Consider the following 19,119-nt stretch of genomic DNA (forward strand, 5'->3'; position numbering starts at 1 on the left):
ACACGTACACAAATACGCACACACAAACACACACGTCAATCACGATTCCAACACGTGATTTAATACCATGGTGAATCACACACACACACACACACACACACACACACACACACACACACACAGACACACACACACACACGGACACAAACACTCATATACACACATGCACACGCACACAAACACATACAAAGACACATACACAAATACACACACGCGCGTTAAGAATCATTTAGATAAACACCTAAACAAGATGCTGTAATGATTATCATTTACTTTATATTATTTGTTTTTGTTTTGTTATCATTTGTCTGATTCTCATTTATTATTAGTTATATGTCACTTTATTATTATTTATCATTTACCTGTTTGTTTATTATTTAACTATACCTATGCATTTATTTATGTATTTTATTTGTTATTTACATTATTATAGTTTTTATCTATTCATTTATTATTATTTTTTTTCGCATCCAACCTAGATATGGACCAAAAGGTCTCCTGTCGGCATGCTCCGCCTTTGTAATCCTTTGTATATGCACACACCCGCTCCTGTTGTCGTTCTGTCTCACTCCTCACGCTCGCTCCCCCCCCCTGTCCCCACCCCCGCCCCCACTTACTCTCTAAATCACTCTCTTGCTACCGAGGTAGTGCTAGAGGGGTGAATAAAACGGCCTGGCGGTTGCCGGAATTAAAAAAAAAGAAGTAATCTTCAGCATAGAATAAAGTTAGTTACATCCCCTGTGTGTGAATATGGCTCTGTATATTTGCGTGTGTGTGCATGTTCATGTGCGTGCGTGTTTATGCACTTCTATGTACGTAAGCGCTTGTGTATGCACGTGCGGTATGTGTGTGTGTGTGTGTGTGTGTGTGTGTGTGTGTGTGTCCGTGCGTGTGTGTGTAGGTTGTGCATGTGTGACATTGACTCTCGATAACCGTGTGGGGTCGTTGGACGTGATCATGTGCATGGCTTTAGTCAAGTCCATCAAGAAGAGTCTGTTTACAACCAACTGTCCCTGTTGGGAATCTTAACATTTCGGATTTCCAAAATTTGGAAGTTAATTCCGAATTCCAGAAGATTTTTTTTTCTATCCGTACCTGGTGGCACTCCCTCCGAAACGATGAGGTCAGTGCTCTCTCTCTCTCTCTCTCTCTCTCTCTCTCTTCTCTCTCTCTCTCTCTCCCTCTCTCTTTCTCCCTCTCTCTCTAACTCTCTCTGTCTGTGTCTCTCATCTCTCTCCCTCCCTCCCTCCTTCCCTCCCTCCCTCCCTCTCTCTCCCTCCCTCCCCCCCTCTCTCTCTCTCTCTCTAACTCTCTCTCTCTCTCTCTCATCTTTCTCTCTCATCTTTCTCTCTCTCATCTTTCTCTCTCTCATCTTCATCTCTCTCATCTTCCTCTCTCTCCCCCCTCTCTCCCCCCCCTCTCTCTTTCTCTCTCTCTCTCATCTCTCTCTCTCCCCCCCCTCTCTCTCTCTCTCTCTCTATCTCTCCCTCCCTATCTCTCCCTCCCTTTCTCTCTCTCTCTCTCTCTCTCTCTCTCTCTCTCTCTCTCTCTCTCTCTCTCTCTCTCTCTTTCTCTCTCCTCCTTTCTATCTCTTCCTATCTGTCTATCTCTGCCTGTCTCTCTCTCCCTCTCTTCCTTTCTATATCTTCTTATCTGTCTATGTCTTCCTGTCTCTCTTTCTCTCTCCTCCTTTCTATCTCTTCCTATCTGTCTATCTCTGCCTGTATCTTCTGTCTCTCTGTCCATTAGTCTACCTGTCCGTCTATCTCTTCCATAGCTCAGCGCAGAACGCTTTTAGTTTCTTGTGAATCTTGTAAACGGTCTCGGGGGGTCGGCTACCGTGGCCAACCACTGCCGCGGCGTGGCAGCGGAGTCCGCTCAGGCTGGGTGGACTTCAAGAATTCGATTTTTTTTTCCCTCACGGAGATGCTGGCACCTGTCGCTGGGGACGGAGGGTGGAAGAGGCTGTTGCTTTCAGGAGGGAATCTGAAGCATGAGAGGCTGCATTGTTGGAAGAGGTGGAGGAAGAGGGAGAGGGAAGTGGAGGAGTAAGAGGAAGATGAGAAGGAACAGGAAGAGGAGAAGGAGGAGGGAGAGGAAGAAGGGGAGGAGGAGAAGAGGGAGAAGGAGCAGGAAGAAGAGAAGGGGGATAAAGAGGAGGAAGAGAAAGGACAGCAATAACAGGAGTAGGACGAAGAGAAAGAAGAGGAAAAGGAAGAGAAGGAAGAGGAAAAGGAGGAAGGAAGAGGAGAAGAGGAGGAGTGAGAGGAAGATGGGGAAGAGGCGGAGAAGAGGGAGGATGAATAGAAGGATCAGGAAGAGAAGAAAGAAGAAAAAGAGGAGAAGAAGGAAGAGGAAAAAGAAGAGACGAAAGAAGGGAAGGAGAAAATGAAGGATATGAACAAGGACGGCATTGATATGAGGATGAACTATCGGTCTCTTGAAGTGCCAAATTTGGCTCATATTTCTATTCTGTCTGACGCCAGGTGATTCTAGCCAGTTGATGGGAAAACTCCAAGAAAAGAAAAGGATTTAGATCAATTTCAGTCAACCCTTTTCACTCTAACTCGATTAGTTTGCCTGTCGGCGTGGTCTTTCATTCAGTTAAGGAAGGAGGGAAAGTCACTGGAGCTGTAGTCATCTTGTACCACGCAATAAGGTGACGCACTCTACATAATTTATTCTGGCTAGGATCATACGGTGTTGTTCAGCTGGAGAGCAACCCTCTTAGTTTTTCTGTGGGTGGGCACCAAACTTTATTATTATCATTATTATTATTATTGTCATTGTCATTATTATTATTATTTATTATTATTATTATTATTATTATCATCATCATCATCACCATCATCATTATTATTCAGCTCCGGGGATGGACTCTGAGACGAAATAGAGCCTCGTTTATTCGGGATTCACGCATCTGTCCTAGGTTGAATAAAATTCTCTGGCGTTGAAAAGAATAAAGTCACCGTACCTCGGCTGCTAAGATATATATATATATATATATATATGTATATGTATGTATATCCATACATACATATATATTCATACATGTATATTGTCAAACGCCTATTTCATTCAGATAACGAGAGGCCAGATTGAAATATGTAACCCTTTGGCTACGTTTCATGACCTATGTCGCTCGTCCTAACTGTCGCCACCCATCCACTCATATATATATATATATATATATATAATATTTTTTTTTTTTTTTTTTTTTTTTTTTTTTTTTTTTTTCAAATGAAAGTAAACTTCTTCAAAAGGGGAAGGATCAGACACGTCCCACTATCTCGATTGACTTTTCCGTTACGTTAACAACTCTAGTCGTCTATCATAGCTGCCTCCAGGAGATTTGATCAAATTGACGAGGGTGCGAGAATCCTCCAGATCGAAAGCTTTAATCAACTGAAGAGCACTCAATCGAGTTCGTGATTGTGATCCGGTTTTCTGTCACGAACTTCCTTGTTCAGGGTCCTGAAGACGGCGCCTCACGACAAATCTTGTCTTCCGTGCCCATTGGCCAGGATTCGAACCAGTGCGCTTGACCTTCCTAGTGTCTGCCAGCCACAGGCGCTACCACAGTACCATACCGGATCTAGGTTATGGAATAAAACTGTCACGTTTGAAGAAGGTGTAATGTCCTGTAGAATGTGGAATCTGTAGAATCATTTGGAGAAAGGTGAATTCAATAGCCTAACAGTTTGAGGATGTAAATTTGTGGTGCATGGTCTCCCTACATCTCTCCCCCCTCCCCCCCTCGGTCATCGAAATCCTAGGCTCCCCACCCTACCCCCCACTTCCCACCAATGGAAACTTTCCTCACTTCCCACTTATGGAAACTTTCCCCACTTCCCTACCGACTCCACGCTGAGACTCGTGCTGTAGACCAGTGGTCACCATTTTTTTTTTTTTTTTCTCTCCCACGACGGGCCAGATAAATGAGGAGATGCGAACGCGAGCCTTATAACCATATTTTTCAATACAGTAAATACACAAAAAAGTAAAGACAGCCAACAAATTTATCTGCCAGTACATAAAACACACAATAAAGACAAACACAAACGTAAGGATAACAAACACATCTATTTACCAAAAATATAAAAAAAGACGTGTGGCGGTGGTTCTCGTAGTTTGGTGGAGTATAGCAGTTGTAAAAGTTACAAGAGCCACCTTTGCCCTGTGTGTTCCGACAGCCAGGACAAGAGGGGGGAATCAACGAGATTAGGGCATCTAAAGGATTTATTCATGTTGGCGCCAAACTATTTTATTCAGTTGGATGGACATTATTGCAACGACGATGAAGAAAATAACTAACGAGGAATTTTTTTGCCTACAGAAACATGTCATCTTTATCAACAAGAACAAGAACAACAGCGACAACAAAAACAAAACAAAACAGCAACAGAACAACAGCAACAAAAATACAACAACAACAAAACAGCAACATCAACAACAACAATAACAATAACAAAAAATAATGTATTTGTGTAATTCCAGAGTTTCTATTCTGGCTGACGCCTGACAATTTTATTTAATATGGCTGGCAACGTAAAGCAGTATCGATCAGTGATGGTATCCAATGTGATCGATTTGAATTTCTAGAATCATTGTATTGAAATGAATTATGATTGTAATTATAATTATAACTATAACTATATAAATATAATCATAATTAATCACAATTATAATCACTATTATAATTATAACTAATTATAATAGTGATTACAATTATAATAACTTGTTACAATGGATTACAATGGATTGCAAAAAATAAGCAAAATTAAAAGGAATATAATTGAATGTATTAATACAGAATGGAAATAATATGAAAATTAAATTATGGAATACAATAGAACTAAAATGATGATACAATATGAAATAATATAGAGGTGAAACGCAAAAAAAAGAAAAGAAAAATTAAAATTAAATACAGTTAGATCTAATACTAAGATATAGTAATAGTTTGAATGAAAAGAAAATTAAGTAAAACAAAGATATGATATATGGTTTCTGCAATATATATATATATATATATATATATATATATATATGTATATATATATATATATATACATATACACACACACACTTTTTTTTTTTAGTTAATTTATGTAATTCTGTATTAACAATCAGTTGTTAAGCTCCTCAACACTGATATACAGAGAACCTCTATTTGTCCAGTCTACTCTTCGGTGACATACAACTTTTAAGGGTGCCAACAGGTAATATTGGTCAGCTAAGGGAAGCCCAACCCCGGGCGTTTAAAGATGGGGAACTCGCCTTTAATTTTGTTTTTATTTTATTATTATTATAATTTTATGGTGCTTCACATCAGGAATATTGTCACAAACTTGCGAAAACTATTTAGTGACTCCGAAGTTAATTATTTCACAACATGACGTCACACATCACGCACCAATCGGTGATCCGATCCGAAGCAGACGTGTATCCGACGTGTCCGTTGCGTGGAAATGACATGATCGTCGCTTGTAACTGACGTATAACGCACGTGTTAAAGGCATGTCCCACACACAGTTCATATCCTCATCGAGCTTGCACATGGTGTCACTTGTTTCGTGTTCGAAACATGTCACTGACATGTAACGGACTTGTCACTGACATGTAACGGACTTGTCACAAACATGTAACGGACTTGTCACAAACACGCCCGAAACCCAGTCGTGACAGATTCTTCCTCCCGGGTGTGTAGTGTCACTTTGAAATAACCCATCGTCACGCACATGTTCAGAGCCTGTCACAACACTGTAACATGCAGGAAACACTTCTGCGCAGACACTATTACAGTGATCACTCGTGACTTGTCGGGTAAACTAGAGACATAACCCGCTCACTCTAGAATTAAGAATCACCTGACCTCTTTGTCAGCCGCAAACAAAGCACTATAAGGAGTTCTTGGCCCTTCATCGCTGAAACACAACACCAACGCCATGCGCATGCTCCCCCGAGACGACCACTTGAGTCGAGCAAATCAGTCTCCCCCTCCTGCGAAACTCGACAACACATTGACCAAAGCCATCGGCATTTGCAGCCACACAAACGTGTCATATCACTAAAATCTACGGAAAGCGTGCGACACAAGACGCTGAGGGCCTTCCTCGTGCCGGAAGGAAGTGAGAAAAGGAAGGAAGAAGGAAGTAAGGAAGGAAGGAGGGAAGGAGGGAAGGAAAGAAGGCACCCACAGTGACTAGCGAGCAGACCACAGACTACGTCTCTCTTGGCCTCAACCCCAACTAAACTTGGTACGACAAACACTCGTGCACTTCTAGAGAACGGCAACATCACCTTAGCCCCACCACTGCCGACACCTCTCCCTCATCATTCTCCCTCCTCCTCCCTTCCTCCTCCCTTCCTCCTCCCTTCCTCCTCCCTTCCTCCTCTCACGTCTCTCCCCCATCTCCTCTTCCCGTTCTCCCTGTCGCCTCCTCTGACCATTCATATTTTGTTTAATCATCTTCACCTCCTTTTACCTCCATCACAACACCCTGTCTCCCTCCCTCCCTCTCTCCCTCTCTCCATCATCCTTTGCCACTCGCCCGTAAAGACCGAAATAGCCACCCACACATTGTATATATAAACGTACACACGTATACAGCACACGCTCGCGTGCTCGTGCTCACACAATCGTGCGAATGTACGCGCGTGACACATCCCAACACGCGACACACACACACACACACACACACACACACACACACACACACACACACACACACACACACACACACACACACACACAAAGGATAGTTATAGAAGAGATCTGAAAAAAGAATAGTTTCCCACACAGAGTGGTGGATATCTGGAACAAATTGGATAAGGCGGGTCACTACGAGCATAGCTCTCTTCCCGTGTAATACAACTAGGTAAATACAACTAGGTAGATAAACACACACACGCACACACACACACACACACACACACACACACACACACACACACACACACACACACACACACACACTCGCGCATGCGGTAAAGCACGTACACATATATGGATAAAGACACTTGTTTTGCATATGTGAATGTATACATGAACCTATGTCCGTAGAAGAAATAACGATGCCTCAAGGTTGAAAAAGGCAAACGTGGTTCCAATTTATAAAGGAGGTTAAAAGAAATAAGCCATAAATGATATACCAATGTCCTTGATGGAGGTGATAGCCAAATTGTGTAGGAGAATTGTTGAGAAGAAATAGACAAAGTATTTGGTGAGGATGATCTTGGCAGATAACCAGTTCCGTTTTAGAAAAAGAAAGCCTTGTGGACTGTGTGCACTTAGATCTGGGGAAGGCTTTCGACCAGGTACCTCGCAGGAGATTAATGTAAAATTGGAATGCATAGGATTCAAGGGGAGCTTCCTGGAAGGGTTGAAGGATTTTTTTTTTTAAGTATTTCATGTGAATAGTTGTGAAGGAAGAGAAGTAGAATTAGAAAGAAGAGATTGGTGGGGTCCCACGGGGATCAGTTTTGGTGCCTGTAGTGTTCGTAATATGGTTAACATGATGGATTATAACAAATATCTATATCAATCTATCCGCAGACAAAGCCAAGCTCACGGGAAAATGCAAATTACCATAGCTGGGCGCGGTCCTTAGGGCGTTCCTCGGTGCGTTCCGCTTTAGTTTGGCCGCGGTTAGCGCTCCCAAAGTATTAAAGCTTAAAAGTCAGTTTTTTACCGAAATAAAAGTCCGGTAGGCCACATATATACTATACCAAAGAAAAATTTCGTAGGCCACGTTCAAAAGGTAGGCCACATACTATACCGGCACCTATATTGCTTTAATAGTCTGGGTGCGCTAATCGCGGCCAAACTGAAGCGGGACGCACCGAGGAACGCGCCCAGCTTTGCAAATTACTATAAAAAAATCGAACATGGAGTAGAAAATAGATTTAGATAAAAAATGGTTTAGAGTAAAAGTAAGAAGAAATCATTACGGGATTATACAATGGGAAATGAAACAACTATTAAAGCAAAATAGGAAATAGACTAGAAAAAGTAATAACAATTAATGGAAGAGAAATATGCCTCTGAAAATTGGAGTGGCATTTCACTCTAATGTCGAAGATGTGATGAAAAAACTGGAGACTGTCATCTGCACCAGATTGGAGTATGCAGTAATAATGTGATATTCACAAAGAGAAAACACAAGAAAAAATAAAGATAAAACAAACAACCGCTACTACAGATCGTACAAGGAAAGACTAGACTAGTTGGTTACCCACATTTAAAAAAGGAGAAATAGATGAAATGGCCGCTGTTTTCAGAACTATGAGAGATGTGGACAGGATAAAATTAATCTATTAGTATGGGATGGAAGAATACCAAGAGACTATTGCAGAATGCGTAAGAAGACAGAATGATTGAAAGGTATATAGAAACAATTTCCTGCATAGATACGTTGGTTTGTGGAGTGAACTGAGAAAACCTCCAGGCGGACACGTTAATGAATTCAAAGTAAAATGTAGTCAATGGAAAGACAGAGACAGGAACTCATAAGCATAATTCTAATCCTGTAAATCCTAATTAATAGATGCAACTATGTGAGTATATATGTATATAGAGTATGTATAGTGCGCACAAAATCAGGGTTATACACACACACATCACACACACACACACTCAATAGCGCAGTGGTTAGAGTTCCCGTCCGCCACTACGGCGGTCCGGGTTCGAATCCCACTCAGAGCTGAAATAATTTCAGTATCGCTGCGCTGCGAGTCGTTACTATAACTCTCGTGGGCGTGAGGTTTGGTGTGTGTGTGCGTGTAAGGCCACAGCATTACCCATAGATCGGTCATATATGAGCTCTAAGCTCCCTTCCGGGGGAAAATAGCTGTCGATCACGGGTCTAACACGTGATCCATAAGCACACACACACACACACACACACACACACACACACACACACACACACACACACACACACACACACACACATACACACACAAACACACGCACGCACACACACACACACACACACACACACACACACACACGCGCGCACACACACACACACACACACACACACACACACACACACACACCTATACATGCCCACACACACCTATACATGCCCACACACAAACAAACACACACACACACACACACACACACACACGTACATGCACACACACCTGGCATGCGACACGATGCAGCCCAGCTGTGTCGGAAACGACAAATCGTTTTCAGTGCTGAGACCTTCGATCGGTATACTTTTCAGCTCTCAATTCCTTCCCCCTGATTAAACCACCTGATGACGGGTAGGAGAAAGTTCATATATGTGAGTAAACACCGTGTATGGACCCATTTCCTACTAAACGGTCCTTTTTTCATTGTGCCAGTCACCAGATTGTTATGTTATTCTGTTTACTTCTGGAGGAATCATTTCGATTAACTTACTCTTATATTCATTCACCTATTTATTTATCAATCTCTTCATTAATTTTTTTCTAATTTATTATCATTTTATTTTATTTTATTTTTTATTTTTATTTTATTTTTTTTACTTCGGCTATAACTTGCACTTCGGTGCTGATGAAGGTATTCGTTCTCATGTCTTTTCCTGCCGCCAAGTGATTTTATTCAAGAGGCCTCGTCCTTGGGGGATTAAAACCCGTCTCGATATCCTTCTTACATGTTCGCCACTGCCGCCAGGCGATTTTATTCACCCGAAGGAGTCGTGGTTATCGGCTTGTAAATCTCGCTTCACTTGGGTGTCGGCGAGAATAGAACCCTGGTAGACCCAACTAAGCTTCTCTTTTACCTGAATCATCCGTCTTCTCCTTTTCTGCATGAGGGGACGGAGAGGAGGGGCCGCCGAATTAATGAAGCGGCCTTGCTGTGGATGTGCTGTGTCTTGCGACACTGCTTCTGACCCAGGGCAGTGTACAGGATGCAGGGATGACCCGTCATCCAGGAGGTGCCAAGATAAGAGGGAGGGAGGGGAGTGGAATATTTAGGAAATGGAATGGGTGGGAATGGTTTCTATGCCTTTTTCTTTTTGGCTACCCCCGTGTAAGGGGAAAAAGCCTTTGGTATATGTATGTATGTATTTGTTACATACGTAAAGCTACCAACCAGCTGTCTTTGATCACCCTCTCCACGCACCACCTGTTCTTGGGAACTCCTTTAGACCAGCTGTCATGTGACATAATATCTTATGCCATCTGTCGTAGGTCGTGCTCTTCTCCCATCTGTCACAAACCGTTTTCTGCTGCTGTCACAGTTCAATATCTTTATTCAGGCTGTAGTTAGACAATTTTATTCAGTCGAGGAACACTCCCATGCTCAACAAAAGGGCTGCAAGTCCATTGGTCTCCTTTAGTCTTTGTTCTGGCCAATGCCAGAGGATTTTTGTTCAGTTCAGAAGCGAGCTCTGTAATACTGCAGACGTTTGAACCTGCCCCATGATACATCGAAACTGTACAAATGTTGTATAACTTTCTTACTACACTAATACAATTCTATTGATAAAAAGTTTCAATTACAAAGGTCAATATATATATATATATATATATATATATATATATATATATATATATATATATACGAGAGGAGGAAGGTGGGAGTTTATTCCTGACCGGTTATGCTTATAGTTTCCTCAAGCCTGTCAAAATGTCTCAACATATACATACATACATATATATATATATATATATATATATATATGTGTGTGTATATGTATGTATGTATGTATATGTTGAGACATTTTTGACAGGCTTGAAGAAGCTATAAGCGAAACCGGTCAGGAATGAACTCGGCCCTAGACCCGTCTCTCTTCCACCTTCCTCCTCCCGTATATATATATATATATAATATATATATATATATATATATATATATATTATATAAATAAATGCATACATATAACATATACCACACACACACACATACACACACACATACACACACACGCACACACACACACACACGCAGACACACACACACGACTCGTGGCGTAGTGGTAGAGTTCCCGGCTACAACAACTGCGGTCCGTGTTCGAATCCCGCCCATGGCTGAAATAATTTCAGTATCGCTGGTCGTTACTCCAACTCTCGTGGGCTGGGAGTTGGTTGTGTGTGTGCGTGTAAGGTCACATCATTACCCATAGATCGGTCATATATGAGCTCGGAGCTATCTTTCGCGAGGGAAATAGCTGTCGATCACGAGTCCAACACGTGATCGAAGACCATGGTGAATCACGCGCACACACACACACACACACACACACACACACACACACACACACACACACACACACACACACCATTGTGGCCTGTATCGTATATATGTCTAACAATGGCATTATTCATATTGTAAGTTTTCATATCATATTTATGTTCCAATATTCTTTTATAAAAGAACAAAAGAATATCGAGACATATGATATGAAAACTTAAAATATGAATAATGCCATTGTTAGACAGATACAATACAGGCCACAATGCTGACTGGAATAATTTTAAGATTATCAAATATGAAAATCATACTATGAAACGTAGATGTTTTGAATCTGCACGTTCTTTCAACATGCGAAATTAACTTGTAGCCTTACTTTGCACTGCTTGCAACATCACTTTCACATTTCTTTGCCTATTATCTTCCAACCACGTGTATAGCAACTTTTCCATCTCTGCCATAACTGTCGTACGCGATGCCGGGCTGCCACAACTATCTTACGCGCTGTGCTGCCAGACATATACAGTAAACTCATAATAGGCATCTGCTAGACGTGGTCGTAAGTATGGGTGGTCGTAACTCGCATACGTTGTAACTCGGATAGTGACTGTATATAATATATATATATATATATATATATATATATATATATATATATATATATATATATAAAGGATTACAAAGACGGAGTATGCCGACAGGAGACCTTTTGGTCCATAACTATATAGGTATATATGTATGTATTTATGCATGTGTGCGTGTATAAATAGATTATATATTTGACAACAAAAGACATCTTTGCATGGATTTAATATGATGTGTGAGCCTTGGTACGTATAATCAGGGACTCTCACGTGACTGTGGACGCAGGCCGGGAGGCTCACGCGTGAGAATGTCTTGGTGCTTAGGATTTAACACTTTCATTCCGAAACAGTTGCCGAAGAACGCAAAGAATGACCACAATAGAAGACTTCCACTCTGCGTATGTTTGCTCAGTGTACAGTATTCGTGCACTCGGAACATACACAGACACAGAATATAATTTCAGTAGGATTATGCGCCAAAAATACGGGTTCAAAATGTATAAAATATGTCTTCAGAATTCCCGTTTTCAAAATATAGCATATGGGACGCGAATGATAAGTGTGATTACATACACACACACACACACACGTGCTAGACTCGTGATCGATGGATGAGAGCTCAGAGCTCTTAAGGCGAATTCAACAATTTTCCTCCTGAAGCCGCAATTAGACTTAAACACTAATTTAGACTTTTCCTAGTCAAAACGATGATTTTTGTTGTTGACATTTTTGAACACAGCCAAACTTTCTTGGTCATATCCAAACGCAAAAGATCCATTAGATATGCCCAACAAAGTTTGGCTGTGTTCCAACATGTCGACAACAAAAATCATTGTTTTGACTGGGATAAGGTTAAATTAGTGTTTAAGTCAAATTGCGGTTTCAGGAAGAAAATTGTTGAATCTGCCTTAATAGAAAAATGTCCAAACCTTAACATCTCCAAAGGACAATGGCCTTTGGACATAATCTCACATCTAGATGTGAGTCTTTTGGTTAAGAATCTTCACCTTCCTAACTCCACTCCCCCCCCCCTTTCCGACCCCGCACCCTCCCCCCTCTGACCTCATACCCCCTACCCCTTCTGACCTCGTATCACTCTTCCTTCTGACCCTACCCTCAGTGACGGAATGTTGGCCGTCATCTACCCATTTCCTGTCCCTCTTTCATTTTAATAGTATTTAAGTCTCAAACAACTCTTGTATCTTGTACTTTCCTGAAGAGGGCTATAGCTGTTAGCTGAAATATAGAATTTTAACTTTCTTTTTAGTTTCCTTTTTAATTCCGACTGTTGGTTCTTCATGCATATATGCATACACCACACACACACACACACACACACACACACACACACACACACACACACAAGCCAGAGAACCGGGGTTCGATTCCCCGGCCGGGCGGAGATAAGTTAGGTTTGTCTCCTTTCACGTGTAACCCCTGTTCACCTAGCAGTGAGTTGGTACGGGACGTTAGTCAAGGAGATGTGACCTTGCTGTCCCGGTGTGTGGTGTGTGAGTGGTCTCAGACCTACCCAGAGATCGGCAAATAATGAGCTCTGAGCTCACTGCTGAAGGGGGGTGTCTGGCTGTCTTGACAGAGACTGCAGCAGATCCGAGGTAAATACACGCACACACACACACACGTATATATATAATATGATATATATATATATAATATGATATATATATATATATATAGATATATATATATATATATAAATTACAACTTTCTCAAAATGTCACACCTGTCGCCCTCTTCTCCATGTTTTTCTTTGCAAGCCTTCTTCAATTCTTGTGTGTGTGTGTGCGGAAGAAAATTCCATAGTCGTTTTACTTAGTCTTTCAGCTTTTGAATGTAACACACGTACACACACACACACACACACACACACACACACACACACACACACACACACACACACACACTCGCACACAAGAATTGGAGAAGTCTTGCAAAGAAAAACATGGGTAAGGCGGTTGGTAGGTGTAACATGTGGGAAAGTTTTAATCTTGGAAAAGTTTATATTTTGGGTCATTATGAAGTAATTCGCAAGATTGACTCTCCTCATCTGTATAATGAGACACGTTTAATCATCTCTGTGGTGAGATAAGATAGTGTTGTGTGAAGAATACTCGGTGTTGTTTGTATATATATAATATATATATATATATATATATATATATATATATATATATATATATATATATATATGGAATAAATCACTTGTCACAGTGAAATCTTACAAATGATTATAATTATTCCAGTTATCGCTTGGGATCAATCCCTGTCCTGGCTTATTGCCAAGCGGCCGCTCTACCAATGCGTCGCTGTGGCTACAAAAGAGCTCCAACCTTATCGCTTAATTAGGATACAGGAATCAAAGTAGACTACTAACTGCCGCCAATAACCTTTTCACGAACCGTAAAGTCTCACTGTGACGAGTGATTTGCTCCTATTAGTTACATCGGCGAAGGTGTTAAAATGTCTAGGTGCATCTCTGTTGTTCGTTGCGGGTGCGCTCGGGAGATTCGCGAAAAGAAAGTTCATGACGGAGATAGCCGGTATGATTATATATATATATATATATATATATATATATATATATATATATATATATATATATATCATGCTGGGTTCGAGTCCTTGGCAGTACCGCATTTCAATTTGTGCATGTCGGCCTTTGATGGCTTAGAATTAAAGTGCATTGTGGTTGTTAAAATGTATCTCTAATTACTGGGACCCATTCAGTGTTGTACAAATACTTTACCGTGTTTGTATACTTCCAATTGTACTATCATAGTGGAGATGGGTTGAACGCAAAATTTCATATATACATACATATATATATATATATATATATATATATATATATATATATATATATATAATATATATATATATATATATATATATATATATATATATATAATATATATATATATATATATATATATATATATATATATATATATATATATATATATATATATATATATATATATATATCGTGGAGAACAAGTGATCGCTTCAAAAATTAAGCTCACTGTGCCAGATTCGTGTGTGCAGGTTTTACGGATTTTTGATCCCTCAAAGTTAGCCTCGCGATAACGGTAAACAAGTTACAGAGGCAGACACTTAAACGATGGCGACGGACTCTTACTGAAAGGTGTAGAGTGTTCTCACGTTGTCAATTTTTCACAGCATACTCCAGAGGCACCAATTGGTCTCAAACTGTCCGGTAAAAGATTAAATTTGGAAGTGGGTAGAAACAACTTCGCCAGCCGTGTAGTTAATGAATGGAATAAACTTCCTGCAGAGGCAGTGCAATGTAGTTCAGTTCGAAGCTTTAAGAATCATTTAGATAAACACCTAAGCAAGATGCTGTAATGATTATGATTTATTTTATATTATTTGTTTTTGTTTTGTTATCATTTGTCTGTTTGATTCTCATTTATTATTAGTTATATGTCAATTTATTATTATTTACTATTTACCTGTTTGTTTATTATTCAACTACACCTATGCATTTATTTATGTATTTCATTTGTTATTTACATTATTATAGTTTTTATTTATCTATTATGATTTTTTTTCGCATTCGACCTAGATATGGACCAAAAGGTCTCCTGTCGGCATGCTCCGCCTTTGTAATCCTTTGTGTACATTTCCGGAGTCAGGAAAGAAGGATACATATCTAAGGATCGTCATTGTAACCTATCAGAAGGTAGCCTATATAAGGAGACAGAAACTCTGGTAGCAGTAAAAGAAAGACTGCAATCGTTGGGCAAAGTTTTCGAAGGAAGAAGACGATGCGAATCTGAGGAACTAGATCGTGAGAGGAAGCTCAGCTCTCTCTCTCTCTCTCTCTCTCTGTCGTGATGCTGAAGTCGAAGACGAGAATGACGAATCTCCCTGAGTATAAGGCCCATGAAGACTAAAATGAACTGAAAGAAGAAGGAATGGAGAAGACAGTAGACAAGAATGAGTCGAGAATGGCTGTTTATAGACGATACTGTGATGCAAGGAAGGGAGGGCGGAGGGAGGGGGGTGTTAGGCAGTGATTATGTATGAACGATATTTTAATGTAGCCCAAAGGGATTTCTCTCCGTTTTCTTTTTCTGCATGAAGTGGAGAAAGAGAGGCGTGTCGCCGATTAAGTGAAGCGGCCTTGCTGTGAATGTGCTGTGCCCGTCATCCATGAGGAGCTAAAACAAGAGATGGGAAAGGGTGATCGATGGGAATGAAATAGGTAGTAGACATATGCCTTCTGACTTGGCTACCCCCCCTGGTAAGGGGAAAAAAGCCCTTGGTTAATGGATAGAAAGAAGAGAGTATATGATGAAAAATAAAACAAATGAACTAAAAAAGATCCTCAACAAGACCCAAGTCCTAACAAACGATCTGCGAGAAAGAGTCCTCAGAAGAAAAGTGTGATTAAAAAAAAAAAAAAAATCCTAAAATGGTTAAAGCATATGTAATTGATAGGTGGTGACAAATAACACTATGTTTTGTGTGGATTCCTTATATTTGACCGCTATGATTATATGGCGGGATGTCGAAGGCAATGGCTGTGCAAAGGCTTCTCACGGCGAAACGAAACTAACACTCGGTGAAGCCGGAAAGGGCTTGTTTGTGTATGTATATATATATATATATATATATATATATATATATGTGTGTGTGTGTGTGTGTGTGTGTGATTCACCTTGGTCTTTGGAACAGGTGTTGGACTCGTGATCGACAGCTATTTCCCTCCCGGAAGAGAGCTCAGAGCTCGTATGACCGATCCATGGGTAATGGTTGGGCCTTACACTTACACTCACCCACGAGAGTTGGAGGAACGACTCGAAGCGCAGTGATACTGAAATTATTTTCAGCCCTGGGCAGGATTCGAACCTGGACCGCCATGTGTGTGTGTGTGTGTGTACAGTATGTGTGAAAGTACGACGTTTCGTATGTTACAGATTTTACAAGTACATAATCATAATATGCATGACAGATAAGATAAGAATAAGAACTGAGGGAACGGAGCGAGGGAGGAAGAGAGGTAGGGAGATAGGGAGGTAGGGAGGAAGAGAGTCACTGAATACTAGGAAAGGTTAAGGAAAAGGTGGACCAAATGTCCGGGGACAGGAAAGGTTAAGAATAAGATGGAACAATTGGTTGTGTGAAGGACATTGGCTTACAACCGAGGAACAAAAGGAAGAAGAAAGGTGAACAATTGTCTACTGAGAGTGGACAATGACTTTGAGAGAGAGAGAAAAAAAGGGGGCGGGGGGCATTTGGAGGGCAACTAGGGATAGCTTATTTTTTTTTTTTTGGCAATGGATATTAAAGGAATTAGGTGGGGCAAGAAATTGAACATGCCCCTGTTTTGTTCAAACATTTTCTACGGATCTTGTCGGGTTCGCGTACTAGAAGTTCTGCATTTTCCCAGCCCATCAAGTGGTTGCTACTGTTCCTGTGTCCCCGGACAAAATGTCCTGAAATCTGCACCCCTGGGACAAAATGTCCCCAACGGCCTAGGTAGGTGGTCAAAATGTCCTCTTTTTTTTTTTTTTTTTTTTTTTTTTCAAAAAATTTGTCAGATGTTTTACTTTATTCCTTTATATGTTTTTTGATGGTTTTTTGGTTTTTAACTTGATTTTTTATAGGCATACAATATAAGTCCAATAAAGCATAATTGTGTGTTGTAATTGTACTCATAAGGTGCTTATCACACCTCTTTCACACCCCCATTGCTTGGTTAACCCCTCAGATGTGCTCTAAGTTTGCTCACAAAGTGCTTGAGAGCCTGAATGACCACAGGCTGGATGGTGAGCATGACCACCTTTCAGACCGTGTGGCATGCGAGGTGGCAACTGTTCGCCAGTCTATGAAGAGGAAGGCTACTGTCACCAACGACCGCCCCAACCAGATCCTCAGCTTCACCATCGCCGACCTGGACGACGAGGTCAAGGCACGGATGCCTAGACCTGAGACCAGCAAGCGTGTCCTGCGTCGAGTCCGGTCTGCTAACCGACCTCGGGATCCGCAGTCTCTGCAGGAGTTGGATATCTCAGGTACCTGGGCCTCCAATCTCCTCTTTGACAACGGTCCTGAGGCTGATGAGCGTGTCATCATCTTCGCCTCCCCTGGTCATCTGGAGAAGCTCATCGCCTCTGATGAGTGGTGCATGGATGGCACCTTCTCCGTCGCTCCTAGACTCTTCACCCAGCTCTACGTCATCCAGGGTCGCGTCGGTGAGGGCTACCTTCCACTGGCCTTTGCCTTGCTCCAGCGCAAGACACAGACCAGCTACGAGCAGGTCTTTCGTGTCTTGGAGGAGCACGGCTGCGACCCCGCCAGCGTCGTGGTGGACTTCGAGAGGCCTGTGGAGCTGGCCCTTCGGGTGGTGTTCGGAGAGCAGATCCAGGTCCGGTTCTGCTTTTACCACCTGAGCCAGTCCATCTGGAGGCAGATCCAGGGCCTGGGCCTCAAGAACCTGTATGAAGAGGACCCCGAGTTCCGCCTCTTCTGTGGCCAGCTGGATGCCCTGGCGTTCCTACCCCCCGAGGACGTCAAGGCTGGCATGGCTCTTCTCCGGTCCACCATGCCCGACGATGCTGCTGACTTAGTGGAGTACTTTGACGCCACTTACGTCTCCGGGCAGCTCCGTCACCAGCGCAGAGACACCACCACCCCTGGAGTCATCAAGCCTATCCGCCTTCGCCGCAGTCCACCCATGTTCCCTGCTGACCGGTGGAACCAGCACCACGCTACGCTAGCCAACGAGCCACGCACCAACAACATCTGCGAGGGCTGGAATAACAAGTTCTCCAGCCTAGTTGGTCACGCGAATCCAACCGTCTGGAAGCTCATTGAGTGCCTCCAGGCGGAGGCAGCCGCCGTTGATGCAGTCCTCCTCCAGGATGACCGTGGTGTCCGTCAGAACAAGCGGTCGAAGCGGTGCTACGTTGAGCTCCAGGTTCGCCTCTATAACCTGATGACCGACTACAAGGAGGGCAGGAAGACCATCCCAGAGTTCCTGCGTGGCATCAGTCACAACCTGCGTGGTGGCCAGCCCAACGTCTAGGCCATCTGTATTATATATTATATATGTCCTGTATTATATGTGATATGTATTATATATTATATGTGATATGTACTGTGATTTATCATCTTATATTATTTGTGAGATGTACTGTGATTCATCATTGTGATATTTAATAAAATATCAAATATCAAATATTATTGTACTTTGTGTTTATATATAGAGATTCTCCCGAATTTAAGGGTTGTTACAAAACCACAATTAAACTATGACCCAAAATGTATAAACAGTTGAGAAAAATCAAA

The 19,119-nt window shown here is 41.6% G+C and overlaps 2 protein-coding genes across 3 annotated transcripts in view; one reads left to right on the plus strand and one right to left on the minus strand.

Annotated features, from left to right (window-relative positions):
• Positions 1 to 6,338, minus strand: part of LOC143019977 (uncharacterized) — a 57,928-nt gene extending 51,590 nt beyond the window's left edge. The window contains exon 1 of one of the 2 annotated variants that reach the window (XM_076176042.1): positions 6,201 to 6,338. Coding sequence is in view for 1 of the 2 variants with exons in the window: in XM_076176040.1 (XP_076032155.1) it covers positions 5,417 to 5,600 (184 nt within the window). In the remaining variant the exon portion in view is untranslated. Of the gene's footprint in view, positions 1 to 5,416; positions 5,860 to 6,200 lie in introns of those variants that run through there. The other variant, XM_076176040.1, reaches the window with a different exon arrangement.
• LOC143019976 (uncharacterized) lies at positions 6,082 to 18,856 on the plus strand. The gene is made up of 3 exons (XM_076176039.1): positions 6,082 to 6,260; positions 17,219 to 17,307; positions 17,540 to 18,856. The coding sequence occupies exon 3, from the start codon at positions 17,540 to 17,542 to the stop codon at positions 18,854 to 18,856; it is 1,317 nt and encodes a 438-aa protein (XP_076032154.1). The 5' UTR covers positions 6,082 to 6,260; positions 17,219 to 17,307.
• The last annotated feature ends 263 nt before the right edge of the window (positions 18,857 to 19,119 follow it).

Source organism: Oratosquilla oratoria, chromosome 38 (assembly GCF_046742065.1).
Source record: "Oratosquilla oratoria isolate Oo_2021 chromosome 38, ASM4674206v1, whole genome shotgun sequence".
NCBI classification, from domain to species: domain Eukaryota; kingdom Metazoa; phylum Arthropoda; class Malacostraca; order Stomatopoda; family Squillidae; genus Oratosquilla; species Oratosquilla oratoria.